Genomic DNA, 22,389 nt, shown 5'->3' with positions numbered 1-22,389 from the left:
GCTCAATAATTCATTCCTACATGCATCGTTATAATGAAGACTGCTATGACATCTATAAGGAACTGGAAATACCTTCCTTCAAATGGAGGACCCCGCAACTGAAGAGATGGCATACACCTGTGTTTGTTCAGTGCAGCCACAATGGCTTGTGGGTACTGTAACATTTGTCAACATCTGTGATAACTCACAATGGTGCAAAAACAACATGTGTCCATCATTTGGTCTGGGAGAGTAAGTATAAACAATTTGTCATCATGATAAGTGGAACACTACTGGCCTAATTGGTTTCTGTGGGTTGTGTCCACTTATCACATTTCTTCCGACACTTCTTATTCTTGAAGAGTTTCTTTGGACAAGCTTTCCCTCCATTTCGTGGGTGAATCTACGGCAAAAAGAACGTAATCATGAATGAGCTATCCAAAGTCAACACAAAATATAATTATTTCAAACATAAGCCATGAGACCATCCAAGGTATGGAGAGAGTTGTGCCCAGGTGGAAGGTTCCCATTTAAATTTCTACCAGTGAGAAGTATTAAATTTCACAACTGGAATATCTGTTAAAATTATAACAAAAGTGCAACTCTGTCCACTTTACGAAACAGGGCATGTCGAACTTCATGTAGGCAACCATACAAAAGAAAGCTTCCCTGTTTTTTTTAAATAACCACCCTGGTATATAGTAACTTTCTAATTTCTACTTCTATATGGTCACAAATATCTGTTATAACAGTATTCTAGCAACCCATCTTGAAAAGAAATAATAACCTTAGTTTAGGATACAGTGTAAAATAAAGTCTTGATTTATGGTTGAAAACTGATAAAACACTGTGCGTGAAAAGTCATCTGTTCTTCTCATAGCATCATTTACGTTTTATATAGACTACAGATAAAATGTCTCCAATCTCTTCTCTCTAACCATAATTTTTTCTCTTTGATTTTTGCCAGTTCTTTTTTTAACAGTACCTGGCTGAACCATCTTATTCTGGGATGTCCCACAGAACTTCTGCTTTCAAATTTTAATCCTAACATCTTTCACAGTATCCCTGTTCCATCCAATCCTTTTATATGGCCAGATCACTGTAATCACTTTTCCTCTAATTCTATTAAAAAAATTTAAAATTCCAGTTTCTTCTGTGAAAGCTCTATCCCTTCTTGTTTTCTCCTCTATACTTTCACAAATTAATCAGTCATTGTTCAGCTTTTGCTTTTGATGAAATCCTCTCAAGTTATCAGCTAACATTTCAGGGGCCATCTCTGTCCCCATCATCAGGGTCATGATTTGTATTCTTCTACTGGTCTTTCCACCAACTTTCCCGTCTACAATTATTTCACTTCAGAAATAAAAAAAATTAGTCCTCGTTGGTGAGAAGTAAATTAAATACAATTCTAAAATATCACTTATATAATACAGCATACAGAATTAAATCACTTCACATTATATTTACATAAGCCATTCAATACAGCACATTAACCTTTAACGGCCGAAGTGCCCTGATTGGGCCAGTGTTCAGTAAGGTCATCGTGGCCAAAGTACCCTGTTTTGGCCAGTCAGGCATTTAAACTCTGCTAGTGGAAGTGTCCTAAATATTATTTTTAAATGTAGTAATTACCAGACAGACTTGATTAAAACTATAATAGAGGAATTAAAATTACATCTAAGTGAACAACAGCAAAATAGAATATACGTATGAGTTATGCCCAAACTCATCCATGAGTCAGTACTTTTATTGCAGATTCTGCAGATTAATGTGTTAAAAGTATATAGTAAAATTCGATGTACATACCTTTTTTGTTGTTATTTGCTTGATGTATATATAGGCTGAAATGAAACTACAGTATACGATTTCACTATGAGAGCACAGAAAACAGACTGCACTCTGTATCTCAGCCACAGTGCAACTCTCTGTTCACTACTACAGAAAGGGCAATAATCTCTTGCAGCTATAATGGAAGGTCTTAGCACTGAAGAAGGGACTCCTTTAACTTTCTCTGGAATAGCCATTCTTTCATTCTTCTGTCCTTTAGTCAAAAGTATTGAAAATCCGAAGCGTGTAAGCAGTGTTAGCAGAAGACCAAATTATTTTATTGCTTCCATCTGTTTTATGACACCAGGTACTGCTATAATTTGTCAAGTGTTACAAATAGAAATTAATTTATAATGCAGAAGAACTCTGTGAAGAAATGAGAAACCATTTTTGCAGTACACATCAAAATTAAAAGGAAAAAAATTGAAAACAGAGTATAAATCTTTGTATAAAAATTTTCAAATCTTCCGTTATAATATGCGACACTATGTTCTTTGTTGATACAAACAAAGTTAATTGCATCCATTTATCATAAAAATTGAGTTAGATACAGCATTTTTAAACACAATGCTAAAAATTGTTTAAGTGCCCTAACAGGAACGGACATTTAAATGCAGAGTAGCAACGGGCATTTAAACCCACACCAGCAGCGGGCATTTAAATAAACTCTGGCCAGCCCAAGCTTACCACCATTTCAGAAGTCCGACATTTAAAGGTTAACAATATATCTCTAAATATAAAAGTATCTCACCTCTATTGATCGACTCCTAGTTTTGTATCCTTGCCCACAAGACACGCTGCATTTTGACCATCGACTCCAGCGACTGACCCTACAATCTACAATTTCTCCCTCAACCATGGTTATGGGTTCAGTTTCAGATTCAAAGTTATAGTTTGGAATGGGTGAGACCACAAGACCATATGTTGTTGTGTTGAGTGCTAGAATGTGACTTGATGGTAACAGTCCGTTGTATGGGCTGGCCATCGTAGCGTCTTCTTCGGTGATCTCCTCATCATCTGGCCCTAAACAAGGGTAAGTTTATCCTTCAATTTTCCACTGTACTTTCATTGATATAAATTAAGATTCCATGAACTGTTATCATTCTGAGGCATGAATTGTTTTAAATAATATATATAAGTTTAGTGGGGGCACACGGTAGCGTAATTGGTTGAGGTACTGTGCTACAAGCCGGAAGATTGTGGGATCAAATCCCAATGAGGTGGATTTTTTAAATTTACCTAATCCTTCCAACCGCACTATGGCCCTGGAGTTGACTCAGCCTCTAACTGAAATGAGTACCAGGAATATTCTTGGGGGTAAAGGGTAGCTGGTGTGTAAGGTTCACAACCTTACCGCCATCTGTTAGCTGATTGTCTAGAAAATGTGGGAACCTCAACATCTCACAAACCTATGGGCCTCCACGGCCTGTTACAGGGATAGCTTTACTTTTTTACTTTATACAAGAGTTCAGATGCTGTATTACAGGGAAGACACTCTACATCTCAATGACAAAAAAAAACTGGTTAATGTTGTATAGAGAAACAGCCACTGTTTATTGCAAGAAGCACAGTACACATAAATACATTGCATGGGGAAGATTCAAGAACATTTTCAGTGTCAAAGCACATGGTACAATCAGTGTGGTTTAATGGATTAACTGTGCCAGGCATAGCAATTTACTTGCAAGAATGATATATGATAATTAGTTAAATGCAGACACAGTAGTGAACATACACTTGATTATCCATCACCAGCTTGACTGCATATATTAGATCATATCATTTTATTTATTTAACAATGGTTTATTTAATGACACTGTCAGGAAGTGAGACTATAAGATCAGATGGTTGGAAGATAGTGACTAATTAATTGGGGAGGATATGGAATGAAGCGGTCATAGCCTATTTTTGAGGTACTATCATGACTCTAGCATGGAGTGGCTGAGGAAAACCTCAAAACACTACTCAGGATAGCCAGTCTCCAGACAAGATTTGAAATAATTCCCTATACACCATGCTAAAACTGATCATACTGGTACATCCATACTCAACCCTAAACAGTTTATGATATTGTATTTCAAATAGAACCACTTGAGCAATCAAATATGGAAAAGACAAACTTATCCCTGAATATGCAGGATAGCTCAGTCCATATAGCGACAGGTATGAGCTGGGAAACCTAGGAATCAGGGTTTGATTCCCAGCAGGGGTAAGAAATTTTCTGTTCTCTACAGCCTCCAGACCAGCTCTTGCAGCTACCCAGCCTCCTTTCCATTTGGTACTGGGGGCTATTTCCTCTGGTGTATAACAGTCAAGGAGTGAAGCTGACCGCTCACCTCCATCTGGTGTGGAGCTTAAAAATGCATGGAACTATATCTCCACTCCCCCATACATCTTCATGGCATGTTGTTTAATCAAGCACAGGGGCAACTTTACCTTGGCCTTCATCCCTATGCTTAATTAATGTTGTGAAGCCTTTTTCTTTTCTGAGTGCAGTACGAAGCCAAAGACCTACATTTAAAATGGGGGCTGATTCTCAAGGCTTGTGGTCCAGTAGTATAAGAGTTCTCATTACATCAAACATGTATTCTGTTCAGTTTCTAAAAGCCTCTAGACTCTGATTTGTGCTGCCACCTATGCAAAATATTCTTCAATATGTCATCAGCTTCACTTTGAAATTGAATTGAATTGAATTTATTTGCATTCCATAGATCCTAAGTAGGTTAATACCTCTGTATATAGAACAAGTCAAAATAATACCTACTGGTACAATTAATTTTATCTCAAACTAATATACCTTAATTCTACATTATTCTCTATTTGCATTGAGGTATTCGTCTACAGAGTAGAATGAATGAGCATGCAGATATTTCATTAGCTCTGATTTAAAATGTTTAATATCATTACTCAAGTTTTTGATACTTTGTGGGAGACTACTGTACACTTTTATGCCAGAAAAGTAGACTCCTTTTTGATATAGTGATAAGTTTGATGAAGGTAGATGGAAGTTATATTTTTGTCTAGTATTCATGTTATGAACATTGGAATTTAATTCAAATTTATTTTTGTTGCACACAACAAATAAGAGAAGCGACTGAAGAGGTGACTGAAGAGGTAGAATTTCTAATTTCTTAAATAAATCTCTACATGAATCTCCACTTCTATGTCCTGTAATTATTCTAATTATATTCTTTTGTATCTTAAAAATTTTTACACTATGTGAAGAGTTCCCCCAGAATATTAATCCATATTTCATAATAGAATGAAAGCAGGCATGGTAAACCATCTTCAGTGTTTCCTGTGGCATAAAGGGCTTAATAGATCTCATTGCATAGGAAGCTGCACTTAATTTAGGTATAGTTTGTTCTATATGTATTTTCCAAGACAGTGTACTGTCTACATGTATTCCAAGGAATTTTGTATCAGGTGCTTTACAGATTAATTTGTTGGCATAACTGATGACCAGATCAATTTGGTGGCTGTTTTTAGTTAAGAGTGGTATGTAATGGGTTTTATCAAATTTTAGTGAGAGCTTATTGGCTTTGAACCATCTATTTAAAGCTTCAAATACAAAATTTATCATTTTTAAAGTCTTCAATTTTAGAGTTCTTGAATATTATACTAGTGTCATCTGCAAATAGAATTGGTTTAGATTTATTATTGATGGTTTTTGATAGATCATTTATGTAGAGAAGAAAAAGCAAGGGGCCCAAAATTGATCCCTGTGGAATGTCTTTTGCAGTGTTGTGTACCATGGCATTTAGCAGCTACTATGAGCTACACCTGACAGTTAGGCTCCTAAGGCAAAGCACTATGCCATGAAGAAGTGTTGGGAAGTGGAGGCATTGCTCCATGCATTAGGTTACACTAAACACTTACCTTCATATCCTTTACAAGTGTTCTCACATTCCTCCTGTGTGAGATAATTATTTCTATTCCCATTGCATCCCTTATACATGAATTCTTGACATGCATCTGTATCTGTATTGAAGAACCAGCGAAAATTTTGACCGTCACAAGTGCCCTCATCCATTGGTGCTTTGCAGAATTCTATACAAATACAAGCAACAGGTTTCACTTGCTTGTGAATGCAAATGCCACTATACTATTGTCCAGTCAACATTCCCAACATCAAATCTATTTACACCAAAACATCAGAATCTGCTTACAAGATTACATGGTTTCACAACCAACAAAACAAACAAACAATCAATATGTTTATCCAGGAGGTGCAAGAATCAAATCTCGGCTGGGATGCCAGCTATACCGACTCAGATTTTACATGGTTTTCCTCAGTCCATCCAGACAAATTCAAGCATAATACCTCGATTAGACCATAACCTCTTCCTTCTAAATCCTTTGCAATTCATAAATCATCCTTCCATTTCAAGTCATACAGTCTAGCTATTGACATCAAATAAACCACAAAAAATATGATCCAGAAGTGTTGTCCCCAGCATTTATTTATTTATTTTATGATTTAATTAACATTACTGTCACCAGCTCAGATTATGCAACATCAAACTATAGAATGATCGGTGGATATTGAACGAGAAAGTGGCAGGAAGGGTATGGATGTTGTCACGACAAAATTTAAGGCACTATTCCAACATCTGCCTGGAAGAACTGGGGAAAATCATGAAAAACCTTAGTGACGAGAACTGGTATCCCAGACAAGATTCAAAGTGTGCACATTCTGATTACAACTCAGAAGCAATTACTGGCTGCACCTGCTTACTCAGAAACCTCATATAAAGTACATTGGCATGGACTGAAATTAAAAATCTTTGATAGCTTTTAACATGGACTCCATGTTACAATGAAATTTGTTTAATCATTTTGGAGAAAACTCATGCAACCAATAAGTATAACGATGTGCCCTCTCCATTATGCTTCCATTTTATAATATGACACTTACTCACCTTTATACAGCTTAGGTGTAATCTCACACGAAGCAAAATCACCATTGCAGTCTTTCTCTTCTGTGACATGCACCTCAGGACACTCCACAACTGCATCATAATCAAGCTCTGCTTTAAGTACTGGAATTCTTTTCCTGATGCTCTTGCCCTTGCCGCAAGAAGCACTGCAAGGGCTCCACACAGACCATTCTGTATCTGGACAGGCATCAGTCTCTTCTATCTGGAGCATAAAATGGCCAACATTAAATTATGAGTGCTCCATCATATTGCGACACATCTGAGAGCTGGTACAGTGCTGTCAGAGCAGCGGTGTGGAGATGGCCAGTGCTGGGCAATAACTTGGTAAACACATCCTTGTAGCAATGAACATGCACGTGAAAATACTGGACCTGTTGGTGAACCCCGGGACAGTAAAATATGGTCATGAGTCCCATGGGACTCCAAACTAAGAATGACTGTTCTGGCAAGGACCAGGACCTGATTGACTGACTGACTGGGGAATGAGTCTCTTAGAAATTCACCAATACTTTGGAAGAACACACCGCCTCCATAATCAGTATCAATGATATGTATGCTTTGTGGCTTGCTTCTCCCTCATCACTTGCTTGGTCTACTCTTAAGCCACGTGGCACTCAGGCTTGCTGTATAAGTTATGAAAATTGCAATTCTCAAACAGTTTGACCATGCTTATTGGGCTCTTTCTTTCTCAACGTAAATTCAGGGTCATGGTTGAAGGCGAAATGTCAACGGCAAGGGAAATGCAAGCAGGGGTGCCACAAGGCTTGGTTCTGTCCCATACTGACCCCCAAACACATGGTGTTCACCTGACCCTCTTTGCAAACGACATCTGTTTGTATACAACAGATTGCAAGGAGGGTTTTGTTGTTAGAAAACTCCAGCATGGTCTCAGCTCAGTGGAGACCTGGTGTGAAAGCTGGAATATTAAAACTAATGAAGATAAGACTCGGGGGGGGGGGGTCTACTTCTCTTGTAGCCGTCGACCGCCTGAGTCTTGTCTTACTCTAAACTGACAAAATATTCCATTTGTAAATAGTGCAAAATATCTAGGTGTAATCTTCGATAGAGAGTTATATGGAGACTGCACAGAGAAATGATCGAAGCCAAGGTCTTTAGAACATTCATTAGAGTATATTCCCTATTCAAAAGTGAGCGATTGAGCGCTAACATTCAACTGACCCTCCACAAAGCTCTTATTAAATCTGTAATGACTTATGTTAGTCCCGCCTGGGAGTTTGCGGCAGACACCCATCTAGTGAAATTCCAGCACCTGCAAAACAAGGTTCTCCGCACCACTGGCAATTTTCCAAGGTGCACAGTGGTCCGCGATTTGCACATGGCATTCAAAATCCCGTATGTACTATACATGACTATATAATTATGTAAGCAACAAGCAGAAGTCATACAAAATCATGATAATGAGAATGTTCGCAACATCGGACAAGGTGAAGCCCTACACTAAAAGTGTCGGTCAGTGACTAGACTGCTGTGGTTACGAATACTACTAGAAGTAGGGCATAATCTTCTGTACTGAGCCTGGACTGCCAGAGGCCTTGTATATATTGTACACAGAAGTAGCAATTAAGATAATAATTGTAAATACCTGTACATACTGTAACGTGTTTCGTTGCTGAATACGCTGTAGAGATCGTTAATTGGTTTATTTAACAAACAACAAAATTGTGAAACCACGGTTTCACAATTTATAATCCTATTCGCAAATCAAATCACGCTATTGTCAGTAGACTACATGTTTCACAGTACGGGAGCTATACAAGTGTCCCTCTGTTACACACTCCCAATTAATTCTCATTTACACATGTCCAGTACTTCTTTCTGCGACGGCTGCTATATTTCAACTCAACTCGCAGGCTGCTGCCTTGAGAACTGTTGATAACACACTGGCTCGACTACTACTGAACTCGGCGATGGCCACATTTCAACAACTCTCCTCACAGGCAGCGCAGCTCTCATATATAGGGGCTGTGTGGGCCTGTTACGTAGCAACGCTGTTACCTCACGCCGTCTTACATCACCGCGCGTTGCGCGTTATGTTACCGTGCGGAGGGGGGATGACGGAGCGCTGACTCACCTGCCACGTCACTGCTGGTGGGGGGTTCTCCGTTGCGCAACATGTCACAATACTGACAATAGTCTTAAAATTACCGACTATGACTGAAAAATGACAGACCCAACCTCTCATCAGAGAGGGCGGCCCACATGGACAGGACAGTAACTTTCACATAAGAAGCAACATCTGGTCATGAGCCCAAGCTGGGCCTCAATACCAAGACAGACAGATTGACTGACTGTCAGTTGCAATGTGACTTTGACCTTGACCTTGACCTTGACTTTGCACCGCAGAAGTTGTCTGTTATGCACTGTGGGAGGTTCCCTCAGATGAGATGGCAGTTTCATGTCATTGAACACTGCTCAAGTGGTTCACAAACGCCATTCCATTTTGCTTCAGTTGTACATCACACAAAATCATTCTATCACTTGAACCATACAACTTGCACACCATTAACCAGTTTCACATCAGATCAGCTTAGTGTGCTTTTGTTGAAACTGCTCTTGGTGAACAGACCATCTTGATGTTAATCATTTAGCTAAGTATTTCTTTTCGTACATGGTATCAAGTGCGATATTTTGATGTTTAGAGAAAAGAATGGGCTTTCACACTCTCTACACCTGTGGTCATTTGGGGGTAATCTGTAAAAGTACTGTGGACTTTTCTCTGCAACTGCATTTACAATCAAGCAGCTATAGTATTTCTTGCAGGCAGTTCTATGATCGGGCTTCAGATACAAAGGGTCAAATGATGTGACAAAGATACCATAATCCTTTGCAACTCTAGTTTGTGCCATGTCAATAGGTATTGCTTGTACCAACCTCAGGATCTTTGTCACATATTGCATTTTCTGGTGCTCGGCATTCAATTGTTTGTTCCAGTTCTGGTTGATTAGGACATCGAGAACAGCGTTTGTAGTCTCTGAGCGATTTATACTGGCGAGTCCTTATCTTCTGACCAAGCCCACAAGAGACTGAGCATGTGGACCAGGAACTCCACTCGGTCACTGCACAAACAGGATCTTGTAGCCTGGGCTTTGGTGGTGGGCTGCAGACAGGGAAGAAGCATTACTACAAGGTGAATTATATAACACACATTTTCAACTTCATTTATTCAATACAGGAAGAAACATAAAATCATACAAGATCACAATTTCTACCTAGATGTGTCTATACATCTCTCAGGACACAGCAACAGTGGTCGTCTCAATCAGTGATTTTTATTCTCCATCCATTCTATTCGTCTCACTATCAGTTAGTGATGCAGACCATTACATCATCATTAGAAAGTTACTAGTTACTATATAGTAACTATATACTATACTATACTATACTATACTATAGTAAAAAGATAGTTTCATAGCTTCATTTCCCAGAACAGTAGCACAAATGACACATTGAGGTCGTGGCAATTGGTCAGTGTTAGGGCATTGTATGAAACCAAATTTTAAGTAGCAGTCCATGGATGCAGACTTTTTCTTCTGTGTGCTGGTGGTTTTCCCTTCATTTTGTACATCCTGGAGATCGCTAGGCTTCAGGTGGATGAATCACTACTTGTTGCGTCACAAACACCTTCAATACGAGATTTCTTAACACCAAAATAAAAGAAAGTCCCCTGTCTCTCATTCATATTAAAACTTAAATCACTCAGGTTTTGAAACAAGCACTTACACACTGCAATCCGAACTTGCGAAGAAACAGCATTCCATATTACTAGATTTGAGAACCGGATACAGACTGCCTTCATCTTCAGTTTCAGTGGAAACATTTTCTTTATACTTCCTTGCTGATTGGTCACTGACATTTACAATACAGATGTTATTTCGCTCAGTTCTGAGAACAGAGGATATGCCGCCCATTGTTGTAATCGGCTTGCAGGCAATATTTATGACTGGTCATAAACATCGGTATTGCCTTCCAAAATGTTGAAAGATTTGGATGTCAGAAAATTCCCGACATTCATGAATACTTCCATGTTTAAAAATATGCGGCTTGGTCACTGACATTTGCTACACAAATTTAGGTGTTCTGTGTCTGAGCTTCTCAACACAAATATTTTTCTCCTCAGAATATTTCCACTATAAAATATTTATTCATGAAAAATGCTTAGAAAATGAAAACAAGAAATTCCAGAAGAGCCTCTCTCGGCCCAGTATAATTGATAATTGATGCCAGGGCCCACTACTGGGCCATGGCCTGGCGGTTGAGAAGCCCTGGTGTAAACTATCTGTTGTTTGATTCCTGACTCATGAAACTTGTCACCCAAGAAAATTTCGTTACAAAGTGACTTACCCACATATTTTCTGTGCAGCGTAACACAGGTCTTGTTCCTTAAGCACCTCATTACATGCCCTCAAATGAGCCTTCTTGTCTAAGTAATATCTGTGCCTCTCTCTCCTGCCCATACCACATGTCACAGAGCAATAACTCCATTCAGACCACTCAGACACTGTGCAGTCCACAGATGGGAGGTCAGCCCCAAAACCTGACAAGAACAACACAATATGATTCTCATACACTATCATTAACTAACTAACTAACTAACTAACTAACTAACTAACTAATTGACTAACTAACTCACTCACTCTCTGGTGGCAGATAATGAAAGGAAAGAATTACTGGTACCAAAACCTACCATTGGACATTATCCTGAGCCAGTTTTAGCCACTTGCAATATTCACAACTTACATTTCTAAGATCTCTTTTAATAATATCATTCTATCCTATAACAAACACATGAATATATAAAGGATTCTGAAAATGGTGTATAACACTCAGAATTATTGGGGTTTTGGACTTTGTCCATTGTCAGATATTCTAAAAAGCAGAGAGCACATTGTTTTGGAAACTGGATCTGTTTCTGTCCACAAGTGAAGGGGGAGACACTACTCCATTGCATCCCTTAGAAAGAGCTCACCTGAGGACTGAAACACATCCTGTTTCTGAAACGCTGTGTTCTCTAGTTTCTGGAATACTGGACAATGCATAAAGTCCAAAAACCCAGTAATTTTGACATGAATGTCCACTTCATCATTTAATAAAATATTTCTATCCTGCATACTAAATATTTTTAATCTTTTTAAATCATCTTTCCAATCTGTTGCACTGCACATAACACTACCTTAATATAATCTCTCACTGCCCTTACCTGTCATCTACTTATATGATTACATATTTTCTTTCAACATTGTAAATCCGGTGATGAATCCAACATACATAACATCTGTTAATCCATTACAGATAGCACGCAACCTCTGTAATGCTTCTGTGTTATTCATTATGAATCGCATGATGGCTTTTTTAAACAGAAACACATAGTGAAGTAAAACAGAAGTAAATTATTAATACTGTATATGTTTTTGTGTGATGGATATATACCTGGAAACTCTCCTAGTAACACTAAATGTATAAAGGCCATTTAATAACAGATCTGATAACAACAGGGTAGAGTAAACTTAAAGCGCAGCAAAAGGAACCACTGTATTAAAATGTCATTATGATTATAACATACCATTACGACTATTAGGTTTAACATCTTTATTATCACACTGTTTTTCGAATAACTGCTGTCTTCTTAGGTAGAGACGAGCCAAAGGCTGCATCTTAGTCCCCGATGGGTCATAGAAAGGTGAACGTGGGTCACTAGGATGGTTTGAAGTGATGTGGCGTATCATCTGGCGTGGCACTGTGGGCTCATCAGGAGACTAGTGTGACACAGACCAAAATAATACCAGAAAATTACAATGCAGAATTGTCTTCATGAAAGCGAAACACTGGCAGTTTGAATTGAAAGTGAATAAGATGTTATGGTTTTCATGGGACAGAAGAAGCTTAAGAAAACACATTTTATGGGCAAAGGCTCCACAAGGAAATACACATTTTACGAAATAGGGGAGACAAACAAGAAAATATGTATTCTTTACTCTAGAAGACTCTAGGAATCATTATGAATGCACTATCCCCAACTGGAAAGGATAAAACATTGTCAAAAATTTCAGTGACACAACTGTTTACTGAAGCCACTAACCAAATAAGTAATGCCATTGTCAGTGCCTGCATCCAAGGGATACAGGTTCACTTCCCTGTAATCCACCCAGCTGCAGTTCTCGAGACAAAGGTTCAGCCCAGATACACCAACTATCCAATCCGGTGATGGCTCTACACAAGCAGACAGAAGAAATTATTAGGCAGATGGGCTGTATTATGTACTATAATAGTCACAGACACAGGTGAAACTAACAAAAGAGTGGACATACCTACAGAAGCGATGCTTATGGGAATTTTTTCCTTCTTAAAACAACATGACTTTTATACTTACATTTGTCCACTACTGTTATACATTTCTGAAATAAAAAGAATGATGGACAGGCAGAGATACAGTTGAATCCCAATTTACTGTTCTGAAATGTAAGGTTTTCCTCCATTTAGTGTTCAATTTAAGTGACCCCCAAGTCAATAATCTCGGTCGTAAATCCCCTTCCCTCCCATTTGAGGTTTTCATCAGTTTAGTGTTCAACTCTACTGCTCCATACAGAAACTTTAAATGAGGGGCTCTATATATGTAAATATAGAGACACAGACTGTCTCCAGTTTGTAAGGATCTAAATCTTCCAACTGTATTTATTTACCTGCCAATCCAGAAACTTCTGCCAGATGCACAATATTTCAGCCATCATCTATACTTCAGCTATGAATAAATCAGTATTTTTAAGGTCAAAGTGACATGTTACCTATTCTGGAAATAACAGATACAAGATGATCCTCTGCATCCACTCGGAACACTGAATATGTTTTGCCAGTCACACTGGGGTAAATAAGCCCTCGTGCTTTGATTACTGTGCGTATATGTTCACTCTGAAAACAGGAACAATTAAATAAGATTTTAAGGTTTTCACAATGGTGGTTATGAAGAAGTCTGTCTTCTGGAGTATAACATTGTATGGTCTGCTACCTGCCATCTGCTTCACGCTGGACTCTTGCTTAGGTTATTTTTGACCCTGAAGATGGAGGTGACATGTCCCTCTGAAATGCCAGTTGACTTTTAGCAGACTACATGACACTATATCCCAGAAGACAGCACACCAGATTACTGTATCTGAGCATCCTGTTGAATTGGCTGTAAATGCAACACTTTGTAGTTTGTTTGTTAAAACACCATTTATTCCAAGTTTTCATGTACATATTTATGTTATGTTTCGACCACATGGGGCCATCATCATATTGTGACGTATTTGTGACCTCAGTGGACGTGAAACCTGAGGCGGCAGAACAACAAGAATTCCCCGTAGAAGACACCAAAGTAATGCCAATCAGAATACTGAAGAAGAAACGGTGTACGGACTGAAAACTGGCCGCGGAGTGCCGCCATCAGAAACCGAAGAATTGTGAGAGCGAGTGTTCAATAAATTCGCTAGATCCAGAATGGCGTGAAGTTATTTGTCGTGTGACATATACCCAACACATGACAATATATACCAAATGATGGCCCCAAAACCTGGAGTAAGTTTTGCTCTAACCAACAACTTAAGGAGTGTTGCATCCACACGGCTGTGTTATATATATATATCAAGTACTCCACTATACATCAGTTTACTCTCTGTGTATACATGGTGCATTCACTCGCATATTCGTCAGCCTGAAGTTCACAGATAGCTGCAGACAAAGGATATTATGAGCTGACGGGATACAGACGTTTGGTGTCCATTACCTTATCCATTATTTCACTCTCCATCAAGTGGGTTACACCCGACTCTGCCACCAGCTTTAGGCCTTCTGATGCAAGGTTACCATAATCCCACAAACGGTAATCAGACGAATGAGAAGCTCCAATCAAGTCGGTGAATCCAGTCAGCCAATTGTTGGGTGGAAAGTCTTTTGGGTGTATAGCCTTCGACCATAATCGCTCAAATGTCATCTATATAAAGACATTATCATAATCACATGAAAGTACAATACATCATATTAATATTAATGTACTGAGGCAGGGTTTGAGAATTTAGCCTGATCAGTGAACAGGGGACAGAAGGTTTTGGCTGCCCAGTGACTACTGTACGTGAATATTATTACACTGAAGAGAAAATCAAACTCAATGAATCTGAGATTTTCACTCCAATGAAAATTGAATCTGTGAAATTCAGCGTTATTAAATCATGTAGTCTCACAGGTTACAGAATAAAAATTAAAATTCAAACTACAAAAATACACTCAGCTGTAACCTAACTTAATTTCTGTTAGTTGCATTTGCAGAGTCATGATAGTATAATCATTACACCTGAAAATACCATCTTAATGATGTCTAGTTACTCTTGTCCTTGTTTTCTTAAAACCTAGGTCTAATGCATAAGTTTGGCTTTCAGGGTGTAGCCACATCATGTGTAGAAGATGTTCCCTTCTGTTTAAGTAGGGGACATCTTCCCATTGCTGAGCCCTGCTGCTCCCCTCCCATCATACATCCTTCTCTGACTTTGAGACCTACATATCAATTACTTCCTCTTTCTATCTCACACTTACGCTGATGATAGAATTCGAAATGTGTACTGAAACAATGGAGCATCATCCCATCATGATTAAATGGAAAAGATCTGTCAGAAAGCAGTACTATGCCAGAATTAACCTAAAGGGACTGAATAAAAGCTCAAACAAATCAGGCCAGCAAACTACTATGTGGGAAGAAGTTAAGGAGGTAAGGTGACACACTGTAATTTAAGTCCCTGTTATAACCCACACACTCTACAATCATTACCTCAATTAGGGGATTTGATTAAACACACTGGAGATTCTACTGAGAACAGCCATATTAAAAAGATGGAAGTATTCTGGTCTTGGTTTCTAATCTGTTTAATGTGTTGATAGTCAAGAATAACCTTTCTAGTTGAGTTAAGGCCATTAACTATGGGCATGAATAAGCTGATTATACATGAGACCAATACCTCATACAGAGCATCATCACAAGCACAGCAAGGAAAATCAAGGTCAGGCTGGTCAGATTCGCTCCTCTGGTCATCCTCACATAACTCAAGGTTTAGGTGTTCATCATCCTTGTACCATAATTCATGATCCTCCACAACGGTAGCCCTGCAGGACACAGGCATGTATGGAGTGAACAAGTTGTCTGCAATTAATATTTTGGTAGTAAACCGGTAATTCGTGCACATCAAATAAGGACAAGAATCAGAAGAATGAAGCTCAAAGGTAACTGATAGTCTGTAAAGATGTATACCAGATATATCAAAATATTTTTCACGAAGTCTTTAGACTAAAGGAAAGGCTAAAATATTAGACCATAAACTCAAGAAAGAAACCCTTAAGGGAAAGTGAAGAAAATGATTCTTGGTACCTAAAGACAACACATCCACTGCCAGGAGGGGGCGCTGTCCATATCACACTGACCTCAGTCCTCTTAGAGGTCGACATCTGAACGATGGCATTGGGGCAGTGGCTACTGAACTGCGCCACATTGGTCCCCATCAAGGTGAAGCTTCCAACTTTCTGATCACCGAAGGCACTGTCTTCCCCAGAAGAGAGACTGTTGGAGCTGGGTTCCACCACCAACATGAACCTTTTAAATGTGGGTTGATACCATCCACTGCGTTGGCCATACAGACTCACTGCATAATAAAAAATGCTACATAAAGTTAACATGTGTCTACTGTGACAGGCCCCAAAAACTGCATCATGTTCGTTTATTTTAGTGTATTTAATGCATTTTTCTACAATCAAACACCAACACTTTACAGGGTCATATTCTGTAACCTAACAAACCAATCCCTCACTATCCATGCATTGCATTACTGTAAAAGCATCTGGACATGTGCAAGATGATGCCCTGTGTTCCACTTCTCCAACATTGATGTCATTATTATTGACCTTGGGTCAATACTTTACGGAACCAAGTGACTATTTCAATGCCCCACGTACAAAATCCTGTGCTTCATTCGAAGTGTAGGGTTGCTGAGGGGATAATAAAAAGAGGAAGCACAATCGATCACTGTAGGTTGTGGTGCAAGGGCTGAGAAGGCCCACCCCTTATTCATTCATTCATTCATCCATTCATTCATTCATTCAACACGTGAAGACTGTGGTCTTCTGGGTGGTAATATCTGTCTTGTAGACAGAACCAAAAGTTCCAGACAAAGCTGCTGCCTCCATTTTCTTGTATCTTGAAGATGGAGGCAAGATGTTCCTCCTAAATGTCGGCTGTCTACTAGATTACTGAGTGTCACATCCCATCATATTCACCTCTGCAAGAACCTCACTCTCAATGAGATACTCACATTTCACACTGGAGTTCATCACAGATTCAAAGGAAAAATGCTATGCACGTGTGTTCCAGCAAGTGATACAATACAATAAACCTAGAGGCCCTCCAGCTGGGTCCTGCTGTACCTTATAACATTCTAACATTAATCAGAAATGTAAGAATTAGAGCTTTATACCTGTGTACACTCCTCCTGGCAAGTACTTGTTATGGTTTCCAGTAATTCTGAGACGGAAATTTGTATTCACTGATTTGGGTGACTGTACAGCTTCTGGATTGCGGTTACAATGAAAAGCCCCTGCAATGTTTAATTCTGCAGCAACCAGTACCCAGACAATGAGATGGACATGTGGCCACATATTTGTGATCTGTAACACTGATCAGATAATGCAGATACAAAGGAAAACAGCTGGAACCAAAATACAAGCTGAACTGCACAAAATATGATCAAATAGAAACATAAAATTGTATCGTAGCATCCTGTTGGATATCATTTATTTATTCCTTGTTGGTTATTAGCAGTCTTACATGCAACTTGCTTTTTCTTTTAAAAGTATTAAATTTCAAAATATCTTCTTCGTTTCTGGTATATGAACACTGCATGTTTCAACCAACATTGGTCATCTTCAGGTGTCTCTAAAATTTCTGTTGAAACTGTTGTCCTTCAATCTGTTCAATTTTTGGGGTATGTCCTTGTTTACGTCCATGTGTCCTATGGCGATGGTTAGTTCCTCTTATTATGTTGTGTGCAGCTGTATAAAAGGCATTAAAAAGCAAGTTGCATGTAAGTTGCCTAATAGCGAACAAGGAATAAATAAAAGCATGTTTTCAATAAGCTGTGCTGTGACTAAATGACAGTGTGTGGCAGGGTTTGGTACCTGGTGAATTAAAAATAACGTTTCTCGCATAAACATTGGCATGTTTCCGATATCCACTGAAGATTTTGCATGTCTAACTCCAGCAGTCCAAGAGTTATGGCCATTAAACCAAAAGCAAATGTAAATTATCCCATGGCAACTACATTCCTATTTTACATTCTTTAAAATAATTACCAAAATAAAGACATTTCTTTCAAAATTCTGTTACCATTCATCATATCAGGTCACTATGATCAATTGACGCTACTGTCGCTCCCACCTCAGACATTCGCATATCCGCAATGTTGATATTACCGATTGTTGGAAATTAACGTTTATGGCGCTTAGGGTTTGGCTCCAGTAGCATAATGTTTAGGAAACGTTTTGTGAAAATCTCTCAACTAATTCAAAAGTTATAAGGCGGGCGCGCACACACACACAGAGCACGGATTCGGACAAACATAGGCCTACTTTCTTTATTTTAAGAGGGGTCAGTGGGCTAAATCTGCTTCAACAAAATCTGTGGGTCTCTAAGCGAAATAATGCGCTGTTACATGCGGACGGAAACACGGACAAGACGAAATTATTTGGTTCTTTCGAATTAATTTTCCAAATCCTTTTTAAAAGCAGGAAATTGCTCGACTGGTTGCATACATTAACATATATGAGTCTGTATATTTACATTCACATGCCTTCCTCACGTAGACTGTGATGAGGAAATTGTCTGACCTTCAGTAAATTTCAGATTAAATCATTAAATTACTGATTAGACAAAATATTAGACCACTAAATCGTTATTTACATTGACAGACGCTCTGCGTATGCGATGTTTATACCCACGCATGCGCGTTCCGTCGTTGCAGAATTTGCCAAATACTGCGCCATTTATAATGACTCACAACAACTAATTGTGGCACTGACCCAGAAATGAATCAAATTACCGAAAAAAAAAGGACAAGACAAAACAGATGGCAGATGGTGTAGTTATGGTTTCACTATGATTTCTTGCGCTACCCCGTCTTCTTTATTTTGTATGAAAACAACTCCAACAACCATGTCTGTTGTACTTGGCAGAATGTTGGCACATTTAACTTTCGTTGGTACTAGGGTAGGAGCGACTTGAAATGTTTCTGCTCTGTATCACGGGGCCCTGACCCAGCATTATTTCCCAACGCCTGTCCTCCTGCTATGGAAATGTCTAACGAACACAGATCAGCTGTTCATTCTTGTCCCAGGACACTGCCTAACATCCCATTTCGGCAAAGAGCCAAATTGAAGTACAGTATACGATCACTGAATGGGTAAGGTTGTACCTGTGCTCAAGGAATTAACCACTACGCCATCGGGGCGTAAGTGGGAGTGGATGTATAAATCCACATTTTCTTGACCTCGGCACTAGTTGGAGGTGAGTGGTCAGCTTCACGCCCCGGCCGCTTTACCCCCGGGGAAAGTGGCCCTAGTACCAAATGGATATGGGGTTGGGTGGACCCTAGAACCGGTCTTGACGATTTGGAGAAGAGAAAATTCTTGACCCTACCGGGACTCGAACACCGACCCCTCACTCGTCCAACCCGTAGCCAGTAGCTATATCGACTACGCTACGCCGGCTCATTCACTGAATGGGTTCGAATCCTAATTGGATAGTAAGAAAACGTATTTAAGTTGTGGAACTCTTGCTGCGTATTCCGGAATACCTAATTGAAATCTCGGTCATGAGGAGTATGGTCTTCAGGGTTGTAACGCCGTGTAGTTCGGAAACAGTCCAACGTTTCGGAGAAACACGACGCCTCCATCTTCAGGGTCAAAAGAGGTAGATTTTCCTTATCTCCCCAAGTAAACGCCTGAGTAATGTGCTCTCGATTGCATTTTCTTCTATTCAAGCTTCCCCTTATGAGGATTATTGTAAGCTTCGAATAAATGGCTTACAGATTAGCTACAGTTAGCTATCTAAACCGGCGAAGTGCGTAGCGTAAAGGTAAAGCTATCCCTGTAACAGGTTATGGAGGCGCATAGGGTTGTGAGACGTCGAGGCTGTCACATTTTCTAGACAATAGGCTCACAGATGGCGGTAAGGTTGTCAGCCTTACGCGCTGGCCGCCCTTTAGCCCCCAGGAAGATTCCTGGTACTCATTTCTGTTAAGAGGCTGAGTCGACCCCAAGACAATAGCGCGGATGGATTAGGTAAGTTGAAAAAAAAAACACCTATTCGGGACTCGAACCCGCGGCCTTCTGCCTTGTAGCATAGTGTATCAACCAACTACGCTACCGCGGAAGTGTAAATTGTGCATGGAGCATGTGCGATTTGACGGTCATTAGTCAAAGTAAAAAAAGTAAAGCTATCCCTGTAACAGGCCATGAAGGCCCATAGGGTGGTGAGACGTTGAGGGTCCCACATTATCTAGATAATCGGCTCAAAGATGGCGGTAAGGTTGTCAGCCTTACGCGCCGGCCGCGCTTTACTCCCCAGGAAAATTATTTATTTAACTCCTGGTACTCATTTCTGTTAGAGGCTGAGTGAACCCCCGCCATAGTGCGGCCGGAAGGATTAGGTCAACTGAAAAAAATCCAATGACCTCATCGGTATTTGAACCGAAACTGCGACCTTCCGACTTTTAGCATAGTGTCTTAACCACTACGCCAAGTAGAAATTATTATAAAGCTTGCAGATGTCCGTGGCTATAATTATTATTCAGTGCGAGGGATATTTATTCCGATATACATACAAGTAATTCAGGTCTTCGCGTGAAACGTCATGACATATTATCGAACACAGATGCTAGTACCCCTGCTTCGCGTTCAGGAAATAGCGGAATAGAATCTCGCTCTAGTGACTGGTTTTCCTGAGGTGTTTCAAGGTTCACGTTTTTCTTTCGAAGTAAATGCTGGGATGGCCGCGCCATAGTTCAAGCGGTTAGTCGCTGGCTTCCCACCACGGCGGCCAGGGTTCAATCCCCTGTCTGGTCAAGTGGGATTTGTGGTGGATAAAGTGGGGCTGGGGCGGGTTTTCTCCGAGTACTTCGGTTTCCCTTGCCAATCTTCATTCCACCAAATTCTCCATCATCAAAATCCCCGGGGGCAGGCTACAATAGGCCTATCAGTGGCCGCCGTGCCGAGTGGACCCAGTTGGACTCTCCCCCCCCCCCCCATTAAGCGAATTAAAAAAATGCTGGGATAATATCTGACAATACCTACCTACATAAAACATGCAGTTCAAAAAATGTTAAATAATTAAAAAAGCACTGAGCGATAGAACACAATGTGAGTTTCAGACTGCAATCGAGTTCTTCTTACTCATTTTGGGAAGGCCTTTCGATACTATTTTCCACTAAATTCTCTCCTCCAGAGCCAATAACTTGTTCACAATAGAACAACCGAGATGTTACCTGCAATCCTTCATCACAAATTCCTTCGTTCGTAACACAATCTTGTCAGTAAAAAGGGCCACTCTTTCCTCCCAGGCATCTAATGAAAGGGCGGTATTCAACTCTTAACCCCCATCGCCTCCACCTCAACTTCAGAATGTGACTGACAAAATATGTTATCGAAAAGATGGTGCCAACAGGACATCACAGATTTTGACCCAAACCGCACAAATGTCATAAATAAACGAAACACGAGCAAACATGTGAATATGGTAATGTAAAATCTGAGTTCACGGAGCATAACTTCATATAGAGGTTGCTAGACCTACCGTATCTTGAAACGAATAGACGTCGCTTGCACTCAGCTGCACACAAACTACTACATCCACCACCGTCGTCAGACACCAGCTGCGAGACGTTGCGAACTGCTGGCAGATTGTACTAGTAAAAACAAAATAAAGTCGGTCTGCTAATGCGATGTTAACACGGGTACAACAAATCATTTGCGTCACCATTTAACTTTTAAATACCGACATTATTAATTAATTTCGATTTATTTTGACTTCATAATAACAATTATACAGCCAGCAAATGCACACTGTCTTCCAATTCTGAAATTTCTCGACTTCCTACACAACAGATTAGAAACATTAATATTAGGAATGTAATTCGATTAAATATTTTAATCGACCTCGAGATTGTAAATTAAAAGTATTGAATCGCGCACAAAGTGCGATATAGTGATTGTGGCAGATGGAGAGGCATATTTCAAAATATGGGAAAAAGATTGTAGTGACACAGACCGTAGACGATTCCAGCAATCGAAAAACCATTAATTATTGAAAAATGTTGCCTTATGATTTGCGAAGGGTAGGCATGACATTCGCACAATGCGATGGATTGTTCAGCGCTCCGTATAAGGATATATTATTGTGTGTGTGTGTGTGTGTGTAAAATTTGGTTTCGGCCCAAGGAAATATGAGACTTAAGACAATCGAAAACAATGTAAACACAAAGAAATTCTGACTTCGAAAAGTGCCAGTTGGACACTTATGAATACTCTGAAACGCTGATGTATGTATGAAAGAGGGAAACAT

The 22,389-nt window shown here is 39.6% G+C and overlaps 1 protein-coding gene across 5 annotated transcripts; it reads right to left on the bottom strand.

Annotated features, from left to right (window-relative positions):
- Positions 1 to 257: 257 nt before the first annotated feature.
- Positions 258 to 21,904, bottom strand: LOC111861402 (spondin-1). Of its 5 annotated transcripts, none has more exons than XM_023845935.2 (14): positions 21,622 to 21,904; positions 17,252 to 17,441; positions 16,153 to 16,423; positions 15,746 to 15,890; positions 14,524 to 14,730; positions 13,547 to 13,670; positions 12,844 to 12,974; positions 12,328 to 12,520; positions 11,109 to 11,301; positions 9,639 to 9,864; positions 6,729 to 6,948; positions 5,686 to 5,856; positions 2,558 to 2,829; positions 258 to 382 (listed from the first exon to the last, which is right to left on the bottom strand). In XM_023845935.2, the coding sequence occupies exons 1-14, from the start codon at positions 21,805 to 21,807 to the stop codon at positions 278 to 280; spliced, it is 2,634 nt and encodes an 877-aa protein (XP_023701703.1). In that variant the 5' UTR covers positions 21,808 to 21,904; the 3' UTR covers positions 258 to 277. The 5 variants fall into 5 exon arrangements, with proteins under 5 accessions (XP_023701703.1, XP_023701705.1, XP_023701706.1 ...); XM_023845937.2 differs by having other exon boundaries at positions 17,252 to 17,449; positions 21,622 to 21,699; XM_023845938.2 differs by lacking the exon at positions 21,622 to 21,904 and adding an exon at positions 21,314 to 21,594 and having other exon boundaries at positions 17,252 to 17,449.
- Positions 21,905 to 22,389: the final 485 nt, after the last annotated feature.

The sequence above is a fragment of the Cryptotermes secundus genome, unplaced genomic scaffold (assembly GCF_002891405.2).
Source record: "Cryptotermes secundus unplaced genomic scaffold, Csec_1.0 scaffold289, whole genome shotgun sequence".
NCBI classification, from domain to species: domain Eukaryota; kingdom Metazoa; phylum Arthropoda; class Insecta; order Blattodea; family Kalotermitidae; genus Cryptotermes; species Cryptotermes secundus.
This window is presented reverse-complemented; position numbering and strand designations above follow the sequence as displayed.

What these genes read in the sequence shown, in the direction of transcription:
- LOC111861402 (XM_023845935.2), bottom strand. Translation starts at nt 21,807, where the DNA reads ATGGTGACGCAAATGATTTGTTGTACCCGTGTTAACATCGCATTAGCA. An exon ending in TAAACCTAATAGTCGTAATG is followed by an intron (nt 11,302 to 12,327) that starts GTATGTTATAAT and finishes TGTTCTTGTCAG; the next exon opens with GTTTTGGGGCTGACCTCCCA. An exon ending in GCTGCACAGAAAATATGTGG is followed by an intron (nt 9,865 to 11,108) that starts GTAAGTCACTTT and finishes CCCTGTCTGCAG; the next exon opens with CCCACCACCAAAGCCCAGGC.